This window comes from Macrobrachium nipponense, chromosome 1 (assembly GCF_015104395.2).
Source record: "Macrobrachium nipponense isolate FS-2020 chromosome 1, ASM1510439v2, whole genome shotgun sequence".
Taxonomy (NCBI): Eukaryota; Metazoa; Arthropoda; class Malacostraca; order Decapoda; family Palaemonidae; genus Macrobrachium; species Macrobrachium nipponense.
The window spans coordinates 65,715,652-65,730,735 of NC_087200.1; the positions used below are offsets into that span (position 1 = coordinate 65,715,652).

General features: G+C 39.2%; 1 protein-coding gene across 6 annotated transcripts in view; it reads left to right on the plus strand.

Annotated features, from left to right (window-relative positions):
• The first annotated feature begins 1,065 nt into the window (after positions 1-1,065).
• Positions 1,066-15,084, plus strand: part of LOC135219374 (nucleobindin-2-like) — a 103,612-nt gene continuing 89,593 nt past the window's right edge. For 2 of the 6 annotated variants that reach the window (XM_064256095.1, XM_064256096.1), the window contains exons 1-2: positions 1,068-1,292; positions 10,535-10,667. In XM_064256095.1, coding sequence (XP_064112165.1) covers positions 10,536-10,667 — 132 coding nt within the window. In that variant the 5' untranslated portion in view covers positions 1,068-1,292; position 10,535. Of the gene's footprint in view, positions 1,390-1,441; positions 1,578-10,534; positions 10,668-15,084 lie in introns of those variants that run through there. The other 4 variants (XM_064256093.1, XM_064256090.1, XM_064256092.1 and 1 more) reach the window with 4 other exon arrangements.

Genomic DNA, 15,084 nt, shown 5'->3' on the forward strand with positions numbered 1-15,084 from the left:
TTATTAATGATATGAATTTGATGACCAGCTTCTGAAATATCTACAGTTTGATTGATATCTATTGTCTTCGCTAAGAATTTGTCTTTGAATAAAATTGTTTTTATGCCGCATATAACTTAATACAATTAACTATTAGTTTGCAGGTAAGGTTTCAGTTCTTTAGTCGTGTTTTTAGTCGTCCTTTTTGGAGTGATCATCTGTTCCTGAAAAAAAAGAAAATAAATGTGAAGTCGATTGGCTATCGGAGTCACGACTTATTCTGGAAAAAATCCCCTGAGTTATGACAGGAGTGACCAATCTCACGGTGTTATGCAATGGGATTGCTTTGAGAGTATTTTAACTATTCGGGTTACAATTATAAGTACTAAATGAAGTCTCAGAATAACGTCGAATGGTAGAATTTCTACTCGTGGAGTATTTCGGCAGAACGCCAAACGGTTAGTTAGAAGGTGTCTTGATTATCTTGATCTCACCAGGAAGTTCGCTGACTGATAAGCTGACAGTTTCCTCAAAATTTTGGGAGTTTAAATCGTTATTGTGAAATGCATTGGAAATATGAAAGTTTTTTCCACATTCCTATTGCATTGTTTTATTGATTTTAATGATACAGATCTTGATCGTTAACCAGGAAAAAAATCTTATGATGGCATTTCTGTTTTTTTTAGCCTACCATTAATATGGATTTTATTAACGGGTTTGAAGGTCTTTTGCTTTGTTGAGCCAGGGCTTCACAGATCTCGCAATCATCGATTCTTTCACCACAATTAATGTCTTTCTATCCATTTCGGTATATTATTAATTAATTTCTATCCTTTTGGGGCCCGTTTCGGTACAAAATTAAATCCATACCAACTACTATATTGCAATTCATTCCAGTCATTAGACGAACCAATATTATTCCCAGTTTCTTCATTCAAAAGTCAATTTTCTTATTAGACAAAGTTTATATATGGTCTCATTGTGTTTCCGGAAGGAAAAGTGCGAAGTTGCTCCTAAAATAAATTCAGGGCCGACCACCAAGCGACCACTCGATCTCAGTTCATATTTTTTTTTTCTTTTTCTCTGATGACGTCCAATGATATTGCGTTTCCTCGACGGGCTTAAAACACTTTCTCTCGATCAGTATCTCATTCACGTTCTATTCAACGTCAAAATAACCATCTGTATTCGTTATATTATTTAATTTGGAGAGAATAGATTTATTTGAATATCTGGGGCCAATATTAACAACTACTTGTAGATTGTGCATAAGCTCGTAGTAACCCGTGTTGTGGAAGACCTTCGAAACACAAGTAAGTATGTGAGTAATACACTCCATAGACTGGATTGTTTTATCACCATATTTGTTAGTGAATATTGATTTAGAATTTGCAACAGATTTATCTAAAGGTAAATATTCATGCGGATTAGATGAAAGGTCCGAGCTTACGTGTCCCTTTACCCTGTGGCAAGCATGACATGACGTGTCCTAAGCTGAGTTAGGATAGACTACCTAAGGTAGTGAGTGACGGGATTGCCATTTGACGTCTCAGTCTGCTTCTTCTGTTGTGCTTGTTTGCTTGCAATAGTCTGAGAAGGTCTGTTGATATCACATTACTCTTATAGGTATATTAAAACCAGTCAGAGCAGGAATACCAGCCCAGTGGTTGTTTTTTTAGCTTAGGTTAGGCTGTTTCAGGCATAGGGGCCGCGCTTCCTGAAAGGTTGGGAAACTGGGCCAGATGTTTACTGTAACATTAGCTATTTAGTTATGAAACTTGAGAAATATGTTGTTTTTGGGGTCATTGTAAAGGAGATGGTAATTCTACTGAATAATTCTGCACTCTGCAAGGAACATAAACCGCGGATACGACATCCACTAGGGATTGGGGCGTCCAGTGTATTTCACCATGTTTAGTACTGGCCCCTGGGGGTTTAATTACAGTCGTCCGAATAAATATTACTTAAAATTCTTGTTCAGTAGGTACCTAAAACTGCGTAGAAAAACCGCAACTGCCATAGTCTAGGCTGCCGTGGATAAGTACCCTAGATCTAGTACCTAGATATTACTTAAAATTCTTGTTCAGGAGGTAAATGTGCATACAAAAACCGCAACTGCCATAGTCAAGGCAGCCGCGGATAGGTAAGTACCCTAGATCTACTGAGGAGATGACTGTATGAACATGTCATTTATTATCCCAGTAGGCTACCTATGATTTTTTGACTGAAGAAAGGCTAGCTTGGCCTAGGGGAAACAACCAAGTGGACTAGCAGATCCAGTTTTGGCCGCATGTGGATCCACCCTCCGAAAAAGTGCTTTAACACGTCTTGACCCCAGAGATGGGCACCAGTCACGAGTCATCGGTGGTGAGAGCAACAACTCGAGACCTCTACTCTCCTTTCGAAGTATAAGTATTTTCTCTAAAGTTAGAAATTAAGGTCATATTTTAAGATAAAACAGAGGTTAATGAAAGTCTAGCCATGCACAGTGCAAACATAGGTACCTTCATGACACTTTCAAAATTTTTACTTAAAACCAAGAATGTAGAAGATTGCCGCCATCTTGATGAATTCATGGAAACAGCTTGTAAATGTATCGACGTATGTGTGAAGCTCCACTAAATTGGCAACGATGAAATTTTGGAATTCGTAGCATGCAAGCATTAATGGTTACATTTATTTCTGGCAAACAATTATTAAAAATAAAAACGTCAAAATAGTATTAGGGTAAACAACGCGGACGATCCATCGTCATCGCACTGGCCAGGCCTTAGTTACTCGATATTTAATTGGTGAAACAAGAATACAATTACAACTTTAAGCATATAATTCAAAAGATTAAAGTTTCATCAACATAATGTGATATATGAAAGCCCCATATGAACTAAAATAAGCATGTGAGCTCTTCGTAAAATATGTTTTCAAGGCAGTTTTGAAATCCAATATGGCGGCAATCGTGTGGCTGGCCGGTCTAACCAAGGACAATCCACCATCTTTCCCAGCCTTCCCAGCACTCATTTGAACAATGTTAGCGTATATATGTAACGTTTGTTGATCTTACTCAAGATTGCAGTTGTAATCAGCACAATAAAACATTTTGTTGCCTATATTAGTGAAAGTATGAAACTTTTTATTCCCTGGGTCATGGTTTGAACTGAATTCATTTTTACCTTGTAATCGTTGATTTTATCCTTACTGCCATCACAACTGAAACTCCACAGTGTTTATTTGATTGTAATTATACACATTTTGGTCTTAATTCACTCCACATTGCACTTGAACCACATTGCTGTTCCTGGTTCCTAAGCACTCACTCTGCAAACACAGTTACGAGCAGCAGAAGACTACACTCTTTATGAGGTGCAAAGCTTTATTCCCTTAATTGTTTACTTTACTCATTATAGAGTTTAATTTCACTTCAAAATGTTTATTTAATTCAAGTCTATTATCCCTTTTTTAGAACCAAATTAACCCTGAAAAATTACAGATATTTCGGAAGTACGAGCAGATGACGGCAAAAAGACTCATTGTTGCCAATCTAGTGGAGCTTCACACATACGCCGATGCATTTACAAACTGTTTCCATGAATTCTAGTTGTCATAGTAATGCAGTAATGATAAAATTGCAGTAATATGTATATATACTACAAATAGATAGACTAATTTCACTTATTTCCCCGGTTTTGTGTAAGTCTTATATCCAGTTTGGAGATAAACGCATACCAATTGACAACACTGATAAACAATTGAGGAGCGCAAAACGCCACAAAGAATGCCGTAGTCCCCTTGAATAGGTACGAATAAGTGCTGTTTAGAGGTCGGGGTTACGATTGTTGTGATGAAAGTGCCCCAGCGTCTATGGGTATAAGTGGTGTGCAGATTTAGCACAGGAAATGGGAAGATTGTTGACACAAGCTACTCCACAAACATTAAGGTGGCGTCAATCTTCTCAATATTCCGAGTTGTAAGTAAAAATTTCGAAAGCGTTTTGGTGGTGTGGGTACTGTGTTGGCCACCCTTGTCATTACCCTCTGTTTAAATCTTAAAATATATGGCCTTAATTTCTAACTTTGGAGAAAATACTTACTTCGAAGGGAGAGTAGAGGTCTTGAGCTCCTGTTATCACCACCACCAACAACTCATGACTGATGACCATCTCTGGTGTCAGGACATGTTAAAGTATTTTTTCGGAGGGTGGCCAAAACCTCGGTAGTCGGTGTGTTGGCCAGTCCACTCGGTTGTGTACCCTATAGACTTAATGAAAAGTGCTAGGAAAAAAAAAATAGAATAAAATTTTTGTCATAAACCCATTGTCTGCTCAGCGATGGTTTTTGGCAGTCAGATGTATGACAAGGCTAGAAATATTGGATTGTATCGAATTTAGAAATATCTTTTAATTTTTTGTGGTTAATTTGGTTGCAAAAATGGGACAAGACATGAAACAAAATACTAAACATTTTGAAGTAACATAAAGTAAAGTTAAACTAAATACGTATTGAGTAAAATAAACAATTAAAGGAATAAAGCTTTGCACCTCATAAACAGTGTGGTGTGCCCGCAACTGTGTTTGTGGAGTGAGCACTTAGGAACCAGGAACCGCAACGTAGTTCAAGTGCAATTTGGAGTGAATTAAGACCAAAATGTGTACAATTACAATCAAATAAGTACTGTGGTGTTTCAATTGTGATGGCAGTGAGGATAAAACCACCGATTACAAGGTAAAAATGAATTTCAGTTCAAACCATGACCCCAGGAATAAGGACTATACTTTCACTAATATAGACAACAAAATGTTGTTTCATTGTGCTGATTACAACTGCAATCTTGAGTAAGATCGATAAACATTACACATATAAATGCTAATATTGTTCAAATGAGTGCTGGGAAGGCTGAAGGACGTGAGATCCTTGCCGGTTACGAAAGGGACCAGAGGCAGATGATGCCATATTGGATTTAAAAACTGCCTTGAAAACATATTTTACGAAGACCTTACATGCTTATTTTGGTTCATATGGTGCTTTCATATATCACAATATGTTGACAAAACTTCAATCTTTTGAATGGTATGCTTAAAAATGTAGTTGTATTCTTGTTTCACCAATTAAATATTGAGTGAATATTGTGGGGTTGCTTTGCATCGAGTATTAGCCTACCTTAGAGATTTACTTTTTCTGTAGTATTTGGCTGCTTACCAAGAATTGACTGTTGTTTTTGGCAGTCGACTGTATTACCTAATTAACCTGTAATTAGGTAACCTTAGAATTGTTTTTTTTGTATGGTGGCAGAAAGACCAGACTGCCATGTTGTTGGTTTGGAATGGTTCTGCGTTTGCACAAGTCATTAGGGAGCCATATGTTCAGTAAGGGATTCGCTAAGGAAACCTATTAGCATAAAAGGAACTAGGCTATAGGTAGGAGCTATACTACCTAATCTAACATACTCTACCCTAATCTAACCTAGTATGCTGTGATACTTAGATGGGATCTCTGCCCCCTGTACCCCACATTGAAGGAAAATCTACTGCTTACCAAAAGCTCCCCTAAACACTGTGCATGCGCGACAGCTTTCAATTCCCAGGATGGCCAGCTTACAAAACTTATCAGTTTTGAAGTTGATTACAAGTTGACTTTGTTGTATGCTAAAAATAATGGTAGCTAAATTCTTTGTAAGCAACCAGAATACTATAGAAAATAGAAAAAGTCAATTTCTTAGGTAATACCTGATGCAGAGCAACCCCGTAGTTCTTCCAAGGGGGTTTATAATACTGTACATTACGGGTGATATAATATAGGAGTTATAATGAGAGCATGTGAAATTTACCACCTTTCATGTATGATTATATGTACATTTATCACTGAGGGCTGGTGGTAAACATTGTGGAAGCTCTGCGGGTTACCATGTTTAGTACCACCCCCTTTGGGATACTATGGCAGAAATAAGCAAGAGCTCCATATCAGGTATTACTTTGGAAATTGATTTTTCATAGAGTATTTTGGTTTTTATTAAGAATTTATTGCTATTTTTCCCTGTCAACTGTCATTAAGCTGTAATTAACCTCAGAAGTTGTATGCTAGCCATTCTGGGATGCTACTGCGCATATGCAGTGTTATAGGAGAGGTTTTTGTAAAAAGTAGAATTAACTCTACCTGGAGTCCCAGGGGGTGTGGGTGAGGCTGGAGACCCTTGGCTAAGTAAAACGGCATGCTAGGTTAGGTTAGAGTACGTTAAGTTAGTATACAGTGGTACCTCGATATACGAAAGGCTCAACTTACGAAAAACTCGAGATACGAAAAATTTTACGGCTCTACATACGAAGATTGCTCAAGTTACGAAAGGCTGTTGCTGTAAAGTCCCGAGATTCGCCCGGACCACCGAGAATAGTTTTAAAACTCGCGCGCCGCCAACTGAGTAAACTCGCCACCATCCTCCCGCTCTCCCATTGGTTCCTGATGCTAGTCACCCCATAAGATCCTGCTCTCCTATTGGTCAGCATCTACCCCTTGTGCTTTATGTATTCTGTTGGTAAAAGGATGCTGTAAATTGAAAAACTTATGCAATACATTTAATAAAAAAAAAAACATTAGGTAAAGATAGAATAAAGAATAGAAATGAATGGTTATTACAGTAGTATACTGTTTGGTAGTTTCAGTAGTTGAAGAGAGAGAATGAAAATTTATGGCTTACTGTGAACTAGGAAAAGTGGTTGCTTGGCAGTCTCGTAAGTGTTGGATGTAAACAGAAGTTTGGAAGCTTTTTTTGTTTGTTTGTTTATTTATTATAGTTAATGGTTACTTAATAATTATTTGAAATGAGTACATTTAATAAAAAAAAATTGTGAATTAGATATCATAAAATATAAAATAAATCAGACTTCTATCATCGAAGCCAACAAATACATATTTTTTAGAATTCTTCTTGTTTTAATATTACGTTACGTATATGTTTCATTATAGCTGTCAGTAACTTGGTATCTCCATTAGGTAAAGATAGAATAAAGAATAGAAATGAATGGTTATTGTATTGTTTGGTAGTTTCATTAGTTGAAGAGAGAGACTAATGAAAATTTATGGCTTACTGTGTCCTAGGAAAAGTGATTGCTTGGCGTTCGTTCGATACTCGTAAGAGCTGAATGTAAACAATCGATTGGAAGGTTTTTTTTTGTTTTTTGTTTGTGTATTATAGTTAATGATTAATTAATAATTATTTGAAATGAGTACATACTGATTATTTATACATTTTACGTATTGGCATATTCTAAGCTTTTAGCTTCTTAGGTTTAGATGTCAGAATCATAGACTAGGCTACAGTAGCAACCGCTAACATAGGCTAGGCTTATTGCTAAGGGACATATGCTAAAGTCCTAATATATGCAGTAAAAATAGGGTTGAACATTACATGCAGTTGAATATTACTCAAGTATGTACAGTATTTTGCCTTTTTGGAGTCTCATTTCTTCCGTCGGATTGGCGTCGTAACCTTAGAACATGTGTTGTAGGCCTGGAAATATAATTTACTGGGGTGTTTTTGTAGGGCTTGGAATAGATTAGGCATTTTACATGTAAAATGCGGTTCACGATATAAAAAACTCATGATACGAAGGCTGCCTCGGAACGGATTAATTTCGTATCTCGAGGTACCACTGTAGTTCATTTCATAAAAGGTTTCATTAGCCAATCCCTTCTTAAGTGTATGGCTCCCTAATGAGTTGAGCATGTGCAGAACCATTCCATAATAACAACATTACAGACAGGTTCTCCCGTTTCCCCCATGCAAAACCCTGCTTTTCCACAGGGTCCCAACTATGTTGGGTAGATATGAGGTTAATAATAATTGACTGACAATAAACAACACCAAATCCTTCATCAGCAACGCTTAAAAGTATAGGAAAGATAAATTTCCAAGGCAATAGTCTGTACGAAGCTGTTGCTTACAAAAACCGGGTATAAAAGTGAAAATATTTAAGCAAAGGATGCAATTTTCTCAGTGTATGTGTAGATTTCTCAAATTATCTCTTTCTTTACTGCATTATATACAACCTTTTTTTATATTAGTAAATCAACAATTTTTATTAATATATATATGATGTCTTTGTATAGTCATCTCCTTTACATTTACTCCTCCCGGTGTTTTTTAACTAATAGCTTTTGATATTCTTCATCAAACAGTAGTCAATGTAGCCGTCTGGCCAGTACAGTTGGAAACGTGTTGGCTTAGTAATCTCGCGGACCAGAGTTCACTCCCCCATCAAGTTAAGGCAAATAGTGAAACTGTCTACCGGATGGTTACTGCCATGAAACTTTGATTTCTTGCTAAACACAAGAACCAGTAAATTTTTAGAAATTGTGAGGATTGTGGCAACTAGGCTTGTGGAAAGTTAAAGGCTTGGTTTTCTTGTGCTTTTATGTAGTTTTATATTTTCAGACGATTCTGACCTTAGTTTGATTTCAGTTGCAGATTAGTAGCTTTTAGAAATAAAATCCCCTTCTTAGTCTGTTAAACACTGGGGGACCGAAACTGGAATATGAATAGCCTAACAAGGGTAATGTAGGAATATTTAACCTAACACTGTCCAACATAGCATGCCGCATTACTACAAAAACCTTAAATGAATTATCTGTTAGGTGTATTAGGGTCTAGTACCATACCTCGATCAAAACCTACCAGATAAGCCAATACAGTAACACTAGATTCATCCTTTTGTGGTCTTTGAGGTTGCTGAATGTCCAGTTGAGATGGATAAAAGTAATTGGCAAGGATGAGACTACTAATCAAATAGGCATTGTTGACACTTAACCTTAACTTACATGTCAGAAATCCTCTGACAGGTTATCAGGTCCCTTGTCGAATCCTTTGCAAGAAGCACCATGAAATTAGCCTGAGAAAACATCAAAATACCATCTACCGCCTATATATCACTCCTAAGACTATTCCCTCTTCCCAAAATTAGATTCATGAATCTGTTTGTGCTGGGGTATACATACTGAGTGACCTCCAAACAAACATTCCCGTTAATGCTAGCAGCAATGTTATTGCTAAGTACTTAATGAAATAATGAAAGATGGCCCTTACACTTTGGCTATGCAGTCAGTGATCAAGAAAAAGTTGTAAGATCTATATTTGGGAATGACCTTTGTAATTACTAACACAGTGAATGAAACATCTCTTCCTCCTTTTGGAGTACTAGCTATGGATTAGTTATGGTCCTTCAATTGTTTGTCACATTTAAAAGCTAAGTGTGATTAGCCTTCTGATGGTCCAGTGAACATGGTAGCATTGAGTGTTCATGAAGAAAAATAATGCACTTTCTTCCTTTCAGTATAAATTACCATGAAACTTTGCAGTTGCTGAGAAATACATGTATTCCACAAGATGATATTCAAATGCTTCTGCAGAAGTAGCCATTAGGGTAGTAAGACCAATGTTGTCATGTATGTAGTAGGATAGGTGATTTAAAAGAATGATAGCCACCAATGCAAAAGTAGCAAGTATGTATACCCCTTACTGCATTTGTTACCCATGATTCTATCATAGGCCAAGGTGCCTGTAGTTTTGTTGCATTTTATGAGAGTGAACAAGGGGAAAAGCTGCCTTGCACTCATCACAGTGGGTCTTTAGTTTGGAAGTATGTGTGAACAGCAGTTCTCTTTAATGAATATAAATTTGGGTAATCATTTGAAATATTTTCTCTGCATTCAAATGCAAACAGAAAAAATTGTAGAGCAGTGGAATGTGAAGTGAAAAGAAGCAAATTGTATGAATGTTTCTGTTCTGTATATATTAGATAATACATTTCATGTTAAAATTGATCTTTCACCTTTCAAAGCTTGAATGAAATTCTATTAACTTATTGCCCAAGGTTAATGTATGTTATATATAAACTTATTACATATTTATCATCAGGGTCACTGTTTAAGTAAAATTGGAAGTGAGCTCAAACAAAGTCAATTAAAATATTCCTAGTAAATGAGCTAATACTATGTAGTTGTAAACTTGTGTTCTTGAAATGAGTTATGTATTTATATTGGGCTGCGAGGCAGTAATTTAAGTATGAATTGGCCCTCAAATTGTTTCATGTGTGACAACCTGTGTTTTACCTAATTAGCACTGATTTATAATTCTAGAATGAAGTAACATCACTCATGGTGCATTTATGAAACAAGCACTGGAAAACATGAAACACTTTGAAAAATTTCACAATTTCCTCTTTTATGATTTAACTGAATGAAATTTTATTGGGGGTAATGGGAGGATGTAGAACTGTAAAAAAAATTAACTTACAAAACTGTAGCCTGCTATCAAAAAGCTTTGCATATAACAAAAAATTAAGTAAAATTGATTATGTTGTGCCATCCAGTTGTGTTAAGCTTCAACTTGACTTTTCCAGTAAATGTTCACTTTTACTAAGTCATGTTATATAATTGTAAAATGGCTTTATTTTTATTGTTACAGGTACTATACAGTAGAAGTTTATCTTCGCGCTATCTATTGTTTTATTAGGGATGTGATATTCTTGAGCAAAACTGTATTTTATTAAAATGATGTCTTTTGTTGACAGCATGAAGGGTCATTTGGTATTGACCCTGTTGCTGGTGGTATCTTCTGTTCTTCAAGCCTTACCAGTTAAGGAAAAGAAGGAAGAACATAAGGAAGAGGAAGAAAATGCAGGAGAAGAACATGGGGAAGATTGGGTAAGAAAGATTTAGTTTCTGGTTTAATTTTGGACTAAGGCTCAATTACTATGCATGAAAATATTTCAAACCTTTTTATCAGATCATCTGTTGTTTTCAGCACCATGACTTTCCCTTTATAATATTTCTGTGTTATCTAGAGTAATGTACATTCATCAGCTCTGCTCCTCCTCTTAATTGGTGACATTCTTATGTCTGCCTCTTCTCCAAGCTTTTGCTAATTGCTCATCTCCATATGTCTGTTACCTTTTATATCTCAGTCTTTATTTGTTGTTTGTACAGTAGTATCCTAAATTAATTTTTATTACCCCCACCTGTAGTTATTTTGAAGTATGCACTCATGCTGCATTGAGTGTCACTTGTTTTCTTTATAATTTACCGGCATTTTGTAGCTGATGGAGGAACTGTTTGGTATTGTAAGGTGGCCATGCACTGCCATCCAGTTAACACATCCAACACTTACCTTGTTGAGGTCAGGAGTTCCTGGTGTGGTGGTTTTGGTAACTCCCAAACTTAAACATTTTCTTTAACTGTCTGTAGTCATCCATCATTGAGGGATAATTAGTTCTCTCCCTCTCCTCCATTTGTACTTTCTGAATGGCCATCTGATCCAATATTTTTCTATACTTTTTCTCCATGAATTTTGGGTCTTCTTTCATACTAGTGTGCACTCTGCTACTTCAATATCTACAGTTCTTATTTTTTCTAATTGTCCCTCTCCTTTCCTTGTCATGTGCCCAACCTTTCTCAGTCTTTAAATTATAGCCATGAATCATTGCATTTTGTATGTAACTTCTCATCAAAATCATGAGTTTTTTATTCAAGTATCGTTTTCTTATACTAGATTGAGAAGTAAAAGCCTTATTCACCTCGAATCTCCGGATGATCCTGGTGGCCCCCAAATGGCCTCAAGCTGTTTGGTACCCGGACCTGCTGGCTCTGCTCGCCGGAGCACTGAGGGAGATCCCCCCCCCTGGCACAACCTCCTGTGCCAGCCACACGTAGAGCGGTACCACCGGTCGGTCGAGTCCCTGTGTCTTCATGGCTGACTGTTATCCACCATCTCTTGCGAGCGAGAGGCTTTTCTCGCAACGCAGCAACAAAGATGGCTGGATACTTCAGACAGTCCTCTGCAGCTGTATACCAGGGGAAGTGGGCCGTCTTCTGTGGTTGGTGTCGTGGATGGGGTCTCTCTCCTCTTAGAGCCACTGTTCAGCAGGTAGTGGATTTCCTCGTTTTTCTTCGCCGAGAGAAGCTCCTCTCCGCCTCTGCAGTTAAAGGATACAGAGCTGCCCTGGTACTAGTCCTTAAACTGCGAGGTGTGGACACCTCTTCTTCCTTCGAGATCTCCCTCCTGATGAAGAGCTTCGAGAGGTCTTGCCCACCCAGGGAACTCAGGCCCCCGTGGTGGGATGTGACTCTCGTCCTTAGGAGTTTGACTCGCAGACCCTTCGAGCCACTCCGAGAGTCGTCAGACAGGGATCTGAACCTCAAGACCCTCTTCTTGCTGGCCCTGGCATCGGTGAAGAGAGTAGGGGAATTTCATGGTCTTTCCTACAACGTCAAGCATTCCAGAGGATGGGGATCTGTGACGCTCGATTTCGTCCCGAACTTCGTAGCGAAGACTCAGAATGCTTTGGTCCCTGACGACCGGTTCGAGTCTTTCACGATCCCCTCCTTGAAGGACTTTACTGATGATGATGCGGATGAGATGCTGCTTTGTCCTGTGAGGGTGCTACGTCGCTATCTGAATAGAACTCGACACCTCAGGCCTGAGTGTCGACACCTCTTCCTTAGCGTCGGGGTTACCAAGAAAGAAGTTTCCAAGAACACTTTTCTTTCTGGCTACGTGAGGTGATCAGGAGGGCGTACGACGCGGATGGTAGTGACGACACCCGTACCCTTCGTCCGAGAGCCCACGAAGTCAGAGGTATTGGTCCAACCCTTGCGTTCCGCAAGAACTTCTCCCTGGCGCAGGTTCTGAAGGCAGGGGTTTGGGCCAACCAGACCACCTTTACTTCCTTGGACACTTTTTCCTTGGGACCCGTGGTGGCTGCTCAACAAGTTGTGTAGTCTACCCAGCACCCAAGCGGGCAGAACAGCATCGCATCCTTGTGTGACTGCATGAATGGGATGCGATGAGATGCGCTTTGTTCCTGTGAGGGTGCTACTCGCTATATGAATAGAACTCGGACACCTCAGGCCTGAGTGTCGACACTTCCCTTAGCGGCGGTTACCAAGAAAGAAGTTTTCAAGAACACTTTCTTTCTGGTACGTGAGATGATCGGAGGGCGGTACGAAGCGGATGGTAGTGACGAACCACCCGTACCCTTCGTCCGAGAGCCCACGAAGTCAGAGGTATTGGTCCAACCCTTGCGTTCCGCAAGAACTTCTCCCTGGCGCAGGTTCTGAAGGCAGGGGTTTGGGCCAACCAGACCACCTTTACTTCCTTGGACACTTTTTCCTTGGGACCCGTGGTGGCTGCTCAACAAGTTGTGTAGTCTACCCAGCACCCAAGCGGGCAGAACAGCATCGCATCCTTGTGTGACTGCATGAATGGGCGAGATAGAGTGTGACTGGCTTCTCTTCCACCTTCGTTCTTCCTCCTCTACCTGTGGGCAGAGGGTCGTGGTCGTCACTACGCTGAACAGGAGGCCAATGCAGGTAAACTACACAACCGAGCTCCATCCTATCCCTTTCATTAGGGATAGAAGTTTTTATCCACCACTCCCCAACAAGGGGGGAAGTGGAAGCCAACAAGAGACAAACCCATGACTTCATCTTGGCTCTTGAAGTAGGAAGTAGTTCTTGCATTTGTTGCGATTTATAAGAGGTACGCTTGCCTCCCTTTTATAAATTTGGTCCAGAAGTCTGACCACTGATCCTGCAGTGCACACCCCGATCAGCTGGGCAGAGGCTAGGATCCCTCCCTTTGCTCTTACGACCAGGGAGGGAACCAAGGTAGGACGAACACCAGTCTGTTCATAAGACTCAGATTCCACCCACCAATAAGTGAGTCTTCCTATTGTTAAAGGACCGAGGGTTTGTATATGTACCGGAACAAATAGCAATTTGTCGAAAATTGTATTTTTCCTAACTATACAATCCTTTACATATAGTCCCACCTCATGCCACCCCTAACTGCGTTTTCCTGGCCTAAAGCATAGTGACTCCTCTCCTCGCAGTCGAGCTGACCGCCTACTGCGGGACAAGCAGTTAACTGCCGAACTCCCTTGTTCGAAGCTTACGACCGGTTCAGCTGCCGCTAAGTACCATTCCTGTTGTTAAAGGACCTCAGGTTTTGTATAGTTAGGAAAAATACAATTTTTGACAAATTGTTATTTTGGCTCGTCAGAATTCTCCTTGCCGCCTTGCGGCTAGGCAATTTTTGGTATTCTATGAAGTTTGGCTGTTTTACACCTGTTTACGGTATTGTAATTACATTTTCCTAGGATATATTCCACCGGAAGCAAAACCAATAACATCAGGCTATGTAGGAATGTTTTGGTGTAACCAGGGTGGTGAAATTGGAAGTTGATCAACATTCCTTTGTACTGGCAGGGGTACAGAGTGTGATCTTGGAACTACTAGATGTGAAGAATGTAGGGAATTGTTCTGAGAAATTTATGCCTGAATATGTCAGATATAGGAAAGACTGGAAACTAATAGATTGTGAAAGCAATTAGTTAGATCAGGACTTGAACCTGTCAGGCTATCCCTACTCAGACTAGGCATTTTAGTAGGCTAGTATTGACTTCCATTGTAGCTCTGCCTTCTGCTCCCCATTTGGTTCAGGAAAAGTGTAACGAGAAGTTAGAACATTAACTTATTTTTAGTTCTAATACAATTTGAACTGAGTTCATGATGGGAACGTTCCGAATCCCTCCAGTGTGTGCTCATTTTCGCGTTCCCTGTTAGAAGTAAGGTGTTGGTACCCTCTTCTGAACGTAGCCTGAGCCTAGGACTGCCCTGCGACAGTTGGAAATGTCCACTGCCAGGGAACTGGGTCGGTTCTCGGGACGATAGGATTCTGTGCCCTCCAATAACTACTTCACCCTTTTCATTGTCTGAATCTCATTTAAAGCGTTCGCCAAAGGACCTCTAAAACGATCACCTTGGACCGTTAAAGAGTTCACATAAGGACTGTTTCGGTAAGCGTTAATGCTCGCTTCGTATGCGCATTCTGTCGTCTTCAACACCTAGTTTGAGGTTTTAGCATGCATAGGCTTGATAATACTATATGATATATGTATAGACATTTTATTGAGATGACAATGTATCTGTAGCGAGTTTTCTACATGTAGATAAGTCGACTCAGTTGACTGTTTATCTCTCTCATGTTTTGGTTATTCTAAATTTTTGTCTGCTAGCATATTCCTTTTTTTCGTAATGATTGTGTTCATGCTTTGCGTGCTAC